This window comes from Sander lucioperca, chromosome 10 (assembly GCF_008315115.2).
Source record: "Sander lucioperca isolate FBNREF2018 chromosome 10, SLUC_FBN_1.2, whole genome shotgun sequence".
Classification (NCBI taxonomy): Eukaryota; Metazoa; Chordata; class Actinopteri; order Perciformes; family Percidae; genus Sander; species Sander lucioperca.
In genome coordinates this window covers 1,670,505-1,679,456 of record NC_050182.1, presented here as the reverse complement: position 1 = coordinate 1,679,456, position 8,952 = coordinate 1,670,505, and the positions used below count along the sequence as shown (strand labels likewise).

General features: G+C 41.8%; 1 protein-coding gene and 1 long non-coding RNA gene across 2 annotated transcripts in view; both read left to right on the top strand.

Moving 5' to 3' along the window:
- The window catches only part of si:dkey-7j14.6 (uncharacterized protein LOC556585 homolog), a 19,190-nt gene extending 12,655 nt beyond the window's left edge, over window positions 1-6,535 (top strand). The window contains exons 4-7 of the mRNA XM_031308354.2: window positions 869-925; window positions 1,650-1,838; window positions 2,952-3,077; window positions 5,984-6,535. Of these exons, the coding sequence (XP_031164214.1) occupies window positions 869-925; window positions 1,650-1,838; window positions 2,952-3,077; window positions 5,984-6,091 (480 nt within the window). The 3' untranslated portion in view covers window positions 6,092-6,535. The remainder of the gene's footprint in view (window positions 1-868; window positions 926-1,649; window positions 1,839-2,951; window positions 3,078-5,983) is intronic.
- Window positions 6,536-7,313: 778 nt separating this feature from the next.
- LOC116056228 lies at window positions 7,314-8,269 on the top strand. The gene is made up of 2 exons (XR_004106523.1): window positions 7,314-7,348; window positions 7,416-8,269. It is a non-coding gene; the product is annotated as an uncharacterized LOC116056228 (long non-coding RNA).
- Window positions 8,270-8,952: the final 683 nt, after the last annotated feature.

Sequence of the window (8,952 nt, the reverse complement as noted above, 5' to 3'; positions counted from 1 at the left end):
CCAATTAGGGTCCCATACGCCACGCCCACTTTGACCAATCAGTACCTTACTGTAGGGGTGGCCTCAGGAGTGGCCCTAGATGGTACCCATCAAATTTTGTAAAAATCGGATGAGCCATTCATGAGGTATAAACTTTATGTACTTGTAGCGCCCCCTAGTGGCCAATTTTCGTAAAATGTGTGGGGCATCTCCAGAGGGTCACGGCAAACAAGAATCTTAAGTTTTGCGTTGATAACAATTATTTTGGTCGAGATATGCCAAAGTTGGTGTTTTCATACTTAGCTACACAAATTTCTTTGTGCGTAATATGTACAATTTGTATCCTATAAAAATTTTTTGGATAACTTTTTGTCAGGTCCGTCTGGAGATGCTACCTGCCAAGTTTCATACAGATCGGTCGCACGGTCTAGGAGGAGTTCGGCAAAGTAGGTTTTCAATAAATCGCGATTTTTCACGTATAAAAGTCTAGGCGGAAATGGGCGGAAATGGGCGTGGCCTATATCAGGAGATTCAGCTGGATCCAGGGAACGCGAAGATATATGGTTTTTGAATGTGCGATGTATGGCTTGGGAGTTATAGGGCCAAACGTGTTTTCTTTTCTTTCCGCAATAGCGCCACCTAGTGGTGCATATGAGTAATTATTTTGAATCGCTGCAATTTTCACCAGTTGTGACATGTATGCAAATTTTTGTGAGTTTTCGTGCATTCTAACCCCCTCAAAAATGTGACGAAGGACTCGGAAAAATAATGTGATGAAAAACAATAGGTTCCTTCGCACTTTCGTGCTCGGGCCCTAAAAACATAATAATTAATAACTAATGGACCCACAGAGTGTTCTAATAACAGATGTTTCTCTGCTGTGACTCAGTTTGTGATCTCTGGCTCTCTGGCCGTGGCGGCAGGGAGACGGACCTCGGTGGGACTGGTGAGTTATAGAACTATATATATAAATATATAACTATATAACTATATATATACAAGACTTATTACTTTTTGCACTTTACATCACACTCCATGTGTACTTGATATTATGTCTTATTTGTATATTTGTATTTTTGTATATTATGTTGATATGGGCCTATATGTATATTGTTGTCTCAGACACACATAGACACACACACACTCACTCACAGATACACACACACACACACACACACACACACACACACACACACACACACACAGACACACACTCACTCACAGACAGACACACACACACACACACACACACACACAGACACACACACACACACACACACACACACACACACACACACACACACACACACACACACACACACACACACACACACACACACACACACACACACACACACACACACACACACACACACACACACACACACTCATAGACACACACTCACACACACACACACACACACACTCACAGACACACACACACACACAGACACACACACACACACACACACACACACAGACACACACACAAACACACACACACACACACACACAGACACACACACACACACACACACACACACACACACACACACACACACACACACACACACACTCACAGACACACACACACACACACACACACAGACACACACACACACACAAAGTTTTTTGTGCATTTTTGTCCTGATGTTTTCTTGTGTTTCCAGGTGAGGGCGTGCCTGGTGTGGAACCTGCTCAGCGTGGTGGTTGGTCTGGTGGGCGTGGCCTATCTCTGCTGGCTGCTCGCTGACGGCCCCCCCCCCTCTCAGCGCCTCTGTGACCCCGACGCCTTCTCCGGGTTCGAGCCCTCGTACCAACAGTTCCTGAACTGCATCGGACAGATGAGGATCCTGGATGTAAGTTATCTCTCTGACTGCTCTGGGTCGTGTGTGTGTGTGTGTGTGTGTGTGTGTGTGTGTGTGTGTGTGTGTGTGTGTGTGTGTGTGTGTGTGTGTGTGTGTGTGTGTGTGCGTGTGTGTGTGGCCAGTCAGTCAACTTTCTCTCTCTTTCTGTCTCTCTCTTTCTGTCTCTCTTTCTGTCTCTCTCTTTCCGTCTGTCTCTTTCTGTCTCTCTCTCTCCTTTCTCTCTCTTTCTGTCTCTTTCTCTCCTTCTCTCTGTCTTCCAGCGTGACTTGTAGTCGTTATATTGTTGTCTAGTTTACTTTAGAATCAAACATCAGATTTTATAAACTACATGTGTTCTGTGAGCAGGAATCAGTCCTTCCAGAAAAATGTGGAGTTTTTTTGTGATTGTTTTGGGCAAAAATCCTTGATTATGCGGCACGTTTTCTTAAAAAATGCGATGGAATATACGGGATATTTTATGCGATGAAATTGCAAAAACTGTGGTTTCATCGTGGCTTCATCGCGGGGTTTGCAGCTTTTCGATGATGTTCAAGTCGCGTAATTATGTCACTTCATAACGTTCCCATGGCAACAGGGGAAAACGGCTGCTCTTGTGTGGGGAAAACGGCTGCTCTTTCTGCTAAGATATATGGGACTTTGACAACGAAAATGTGGGGATTATGAACTCATGCAAGCCCCGCATATTTTGTGTGGAAATCGGCAATTTATGTGGCGAAAGTGCGGCGTATTTGAAAAAATGCGCCCCCCCCCCCACACACCGCATAGACGGACTTTGGCTGATTATGCATTGAATTATGAGATCGCATAATCACGTTTTTCTGGAGGGACTGGTTAATCTTAATGTGTAAAGTAACTAGTAACTAAAGCTGGAACAGATGAATGTAGTGGAGTAACTAAAGTAACTAGTAACTAAAGCTGTAACAGATGAATGTAGTGGAGTAAAAATTCCAATATTTCTCTCTGAAATGTAGCGGAGTAGAAGTAGAAAGTGTCATGAAAAGAAAAGACTGAAGTAAAGTACAAGTACCTCAACATCAGGTACTGAAGTACAGTGCTGGAGTAAAAGTACTTAGTTACATTCTGCCTGTTTCTGGATCTTTCCAGGTGAGTGTTTACGGACCTCTGGGCTCCCTGCTGGTTCTGCTCGTCCTGCAGGTCTGTGTCGTCGTCACCGTCTGCGTGTTCTCCTGCAGAGCGCTCGGACGCCGCCACAGCTCCGCCCCCATCATGGTGAGACTGTGTGTGTGTGTGTGTGTGTGTGTGTGTGTGTGTGTGTGTGTGTAAATGTATACAGGCAGCCACCTGTATACATGAACTACTACTCTAAACTATCTTTTTAATAAACACGTCACAAGCCGAAACGAGCAGGCTAACCGCAACCATTAGCTCGTAGCGTTAACGCTAATGCTAACGCTAGCATGCTACCTCGTTCTCAGTAGCAAAGCACTGCTACAACACACACAAGTTCACCATAATCTACAAAAGAACTACTTCCATGTGCGCCCTCATTTAGAAGTCTCCCAGCTAATCCTGCCTTGTAACTGACCGAAGTTGTAGAAACAGCCTTTCTTTTACTGTCTATGGAGCTAGCTAGCTGACATGATCTACATCTGAGCTACTGGGCATGTGTGAGTGCAATCAAAGATAGTACAGAAGAAGAAGAAGAAAAGAGGTCTCACTCTGTAGCTAAAACAGAGACCAGCTGAAAAGAGGATCTGCAGCAGTGAGAGAGAGCGGTGCAGTACAACAACAATATGGTGTTTTTAGAAAATTAAACCATGTAAACCTATTCTGGTACAACCTTAAAATACAATTATGAACCTGAAAATGAGCATAATATGGCTGCTTTAACATAGAGAGTGTGGCCAACTAGGGAATCCAATGTTCTGAGCTATCCCGTTCTGCGATTGGATCCGAGGTGGTCACGTGTTTCGTGGACTCCATGTTTGATACCAACATTCATCTGATTCCCACTGACATAGTGCAGGGAGTAGTGGAAAAATGTAATAAATTATTTAAAAAGTGACATAAATTACTGAAAAAATGCCCAACTGTTGCGCGTTTGGCTGCAATGAAAGACAAGGAAGCGGCAAAAGATTTCACAAGTTCCCCCTCCCCCCCCCCCCTCCTCCCGTGAACCAAAAAGGCGAAAAGTATGGGAGCTGTTCATTAATGTGTGAGGTAAATGTCAATTTCTCTGTTCGGTATATCAAATTACATAGGAGAAATATAGTAATACCATCATTACTGTGTACCATGCTGTCAAAAAAGTTCTAACACTGCTTTAGAAATAATGAAGTTTGAAGTTAGCCATGCTTTATGCTAGCGTTAGCTTTTTCGCTACCACTCCATGTACCTAAACGCTTGTGATCTTGCCATAGTCATATGGCTTTTGGTCTCGACCGAGTCCAGGCGTCTATTATGTTCATAATAATATTGGAGGGAAAGAAAAACACAGCTTGGACGGGGATGTTGTCCGACTTTTCACAAGTTTAGACAGCTAGCTAACGCTACGCCGACATTTGCTAACGTTAGTGCAACAGCGTTAGCCTAGCCTGCTAGGTAAATATTACGACTGCCTTCGTGGTTTCCTATATCTGCATCCAAGACCTGTGGCGTTAGTGCTCCTTTTGTACCATCATTTCATTGAATGAAATGTTATGCTTCGCTCCTCTGAGATGGGTGGGTTTTTGTTACGTTACACACAAAGCTAGCTATAGTTAGCCTGTATGCTAGCGGACATTAGAAAGGTAAACACTGCTCAGAGACTTATTAGGCGACGTGGTCACTCACTACAATGGGCATTATTTAGAGGCCCATTTACGATATAGAAGGTAAATATACACTGGAATATTTCCGTAAGGGCCTTTTACATATTGACAAATGTTGATAATAACATGTATATGCCTGTTTATGGTGAAAATAAGCGATTTATTTCAAGATAGAATATTCGCCCCATAGTGTTACACTGTAGAGTCATCTGACGATGGTATCCAATATGGCGCCCATGATTTGAGCAAGGGGGTAAGCCTCTCCCCAGAACGCATAGCTCCTACGGCGCCATTTTGATGCTAACAAGCCATCACCTCCCGTTAGCATCCCATTGACTGCCATTCATTTTGACGTCACTTTGACAGAGAATAACTTTACATCTGAAGAGTTTAAAGACTCTATTTGTCCATTGTTTATTTCTAAAGAAACACAACAATGTATAAAAGGCTCCATTACCTTGTAGCTCACGTTATGGCTCCGTAGCAGACGTTTTTATAAAAATAGGCTAACGATTGGGTCATAACCACGAGACTTACTGTCTCATAGTAGAGGAATTACCGTATAGTACAGGAGAAGCTCTCAGGCAGTTTGGACTTCCATTAGCTGTTTAAGTTTAATTACTAATGTTAACTCTAATTTTAGTGATCAATAATTAGCCTGTGTCTATGTTATCTCCTTACATATACCTACGCTCTCCGTCTCTGCTAGATTGGGAATGATTGAGATTTCTCTTGGCACAGCTACCAGAAGACTTCCAACTTTCAGACAGGTTGCTCACGTCACATCTACGTCTTCAAGCTCAGTTGGAGGCTGCTCAGTAACGCTCAGCCATCACCGGGAAAGATCTTCTAATATCCTTCACTGGTCTCCGTCCAGAGACACGGGATCTGTTGCTCCATTATATATACTGTCTATGGATTTGAGTTGGCCACACTCTCTATATAAAGGGCGCTAGTTGTCACAAGCCTAGAGCGCCCTCTGGCGGCTATGGACGGTAATGTTTAGTCCTTGGTTCATGTCAGTCAGTATGAATTAACATTTAAAAACATGTTAAATTACATATATTTTGATGTTTATAAGTCGCACCTGACTATAAGTCGCAGGACCAGCCAAACTATGAAAAAAAGTGCGACTTTAGTCCGGAAAATACGGTAGTGCAAAAAAAAAGGGGGGGTAAGGTGCACAGTTCTGAGACGCTATATACATATATATAAAAAAATAAAAGGTGTGGAGTTTGAAAGACACTATCTAGGTGCATTATGGGAAATGTAGGATCCAATATTTTGGAACTAACATCTGCTGCTTAGCTCTTCCAGACTCAGACAGACGTGGTGTGATGATGATGATGAGTGTTTGTTCTGCAGGTGGAGGTCGGGGACCACGGTGCTCTGCTGTCGCGGTCCGGCAGTGACGTCTCTCTGCTGGGCAGCGAAGGAGAGGAAGCCTCCACGCTGCCTCACAAGTCCCCGTGAGAGGGAAAACTACAGTAGTACTACAGCAGAGAGTACTCGCATACTGGGTCTCTGCCTGTCATTATAATCTGTAATCATCTCTCCAGCTGTTTCTCTCTTTCATCTGTTGTTAACAATCGTTTTCATGCTGCACTGCATTCTGGGTCATTTAGGGCTTCATCTGCTCAGAGTTGGGATTGAGTTTAAATGTGGAACAGATAATACTTTAGTGTTTATTTCAACAAGTGTAATTGTAGGCTACGTGTCCACTGTCAGCGTCAAATCCACACTTTCCCATTCAACGGTCTATGGGAGCAGCCGTGCAATGCATTCTGGGAGCATTGAGTTTCCAGCTCGTTTTGCATAAAGTTGAATCCAGCCAACTTTATGCAAATGAGGAGCGGCCGGCTCGGCTCGCCACCTCTCCAAAGCTGACGGAAGTCTTTTAAACTGACCGTTGTCGATCTGAAATGAAGACAGATTCAGCTGCTGTGTGGCCTATTTCTCGCTCAAAATGCCATCACCAAACTCCACCAGACTCCATGTAAATAATCACTACTTTTATCATCGTAAAACACACTTCATTCAAAGTGGACAGAAACTAAATAAAACAATCAAAAGCCGTCTTGGTTCATCTTTCCACTGTTCCAACAATCACCACTCTGGTTTGGTTGAAATAAACCCTTAATTCACCCATTTACATGTGGAGATATGCTGGCTCTATACACGCTAAAAGTCCTGATTATTTACATGGAGTCTGGTGGAAATATGCTGGCTCTATACACGCTAAAAGTACTGATTATTTACATGGAGTCTGGTGGAAATATGCTGGCTCTATACACGCTAAAAGTACTGATTATTTACATGGAGTCTGGTGGAAATTTGCTGGCTCTATACACGCTAAAAGTCCTGATTATTTACATGGAGTCTGGTGGAAATATGCTGGCTCTATACACGCTAAAAGTACTGATTATTTACATGGAGTCTGGTGGAAATATGCTGGCTCTATACACGCTAAAAGTCCTGATTATTTACGTGGAGTCTGGTGGAAATATGCTGGCTCTATACACGCTAAAAGTCCTGATTATTTACATGGAGTCTGGTGGAAATATGCTGGCTCTATACACGCTAAAAGTACTGATTATTTACATGGAGTCTGGTGGAAATTTGCTGGCTCTATACACGCTAAAAGTCCTGATTATTTACATGGAGTCTGGTGGAAATATGCTGGCTCTATACACGCTAAAAGTACTGATTATTTACATGGAGTCTGGTGGAGTTTGGTGATGGTGATTATGGGGCTGTTCCATGTTAAACTAAAAGGATCTTACTCTTTAACTAAAAGGTCTATCTCTGTAGGGATCCTTTCATAATGTTGTCACACACTTAGAATAATAATCTGAGTCTGTCAGCAGCAACAACAGAACTTTTAGTGGACGTTTAAGTGACATTTTGCCATCATTTCAAAGACAAATTCAGCAGGTTCAACAGATTCAGCAACTGCACGGCCTATTTCTCGCTCAAAATCTTTTCAGAAACACGTTTCGGTGAACTATTTTCCTAAAATATGAGATCGTCATGTTGGTCCGTTTAGAAATCCTGGGGGGGCAGACATCCCCACGTGTAGTGTTCGTCCAATCAGCTGCGGCCATCGCGATTGCAGGAGGGCAGAGCCTGTTTTCTTTGCACGTCATTGGTCAGTGAAGAGAAACTGATGACTGCTAGTGGCGAGAACAGTGGCGTGCAATGCTGAGAACAAGCGGGGCGATCCCTTCCGTTTAAATAGAAATGCGTAAATGGACACGTACCATAAGTGTTAGTCAGCCATCGACAGAGAGAAAGCAACACGTCAGGACAAACTGAGGTACAGCAGGAATCAGATTGTAAAAATGGAACTTTTTGCCCAAATAAGTGAAGCTGTATTCATGTTATTTTAATGCCGAATTCAGCAGAAGACACTTAAAGTAAACACTGACTTGTTTACAGCTTTTTCCATTTAATGTAACGTTGGTTCCAAGCAAGGCGAAAATTAAACGGACACATTTCTGAAGGGAGTCTGGTGACGTTTACGCCAATAACTGTGTGTGAATCAGGAAGAGTAAGAAATGACCTTCATGTTATTGTGCGTGCAGTTATCTTTCATAAATGTATTTTTTGTTAAATCAGGTTTAAAAAAAATAAAATCCTCTTTCTTATGAAGCTACGGTCAAAAAGTGTGAACTCGACTACATTTGATCGCCCAATATTGAGATAATTGTGGAGATTTTTCTGTAACATTACGTTTATTTTCAATGTATTCCAACTTCTTTTCTAAAAATGTTCTGACCTTTATCCTCAAAATATTCCAACTTTTTACTCCAAAATTTAGTTCTCATAATATTCCAATCTTTTTCTAAAATTATGACTTTTATTCTTAAATATTCAAACTTTTTTTTGTAATATTTTCCAACTTTTTTCTGAAATTTTCTGACCTTTTTTTCTCAAAATGTTCCAACATTTTTCAAATATTTTCTGACTTTTATTCTCAAAATAATACATTTTTTTAAACGTATTATTCTGACCTTTTATTCTCAAAATAATCCAAATTTTTAAATGTAATATTCTGACTTTTTTTTCTCAAAATGTGCAGATTTTTTTCATAGTAAAAAGAGAGGCTGAAGTGCTGAAATGATTTCGTTATGATTTGTCCGTTGTGATTCTTGGTGTTTCCGTGCTGCTGACATTATGAATGACATTAAAGCTTTTAAACAGGGAACTGAAACAGTCTGATGGAGCAGAAACTGAGAGGAACTGAGTATATTAATACTGCAATAACACGCACAATATTTGGACTTGTGTGCAGTCGACATTTCAGTATATCCACCTCAGAGTGATAGAGAAAG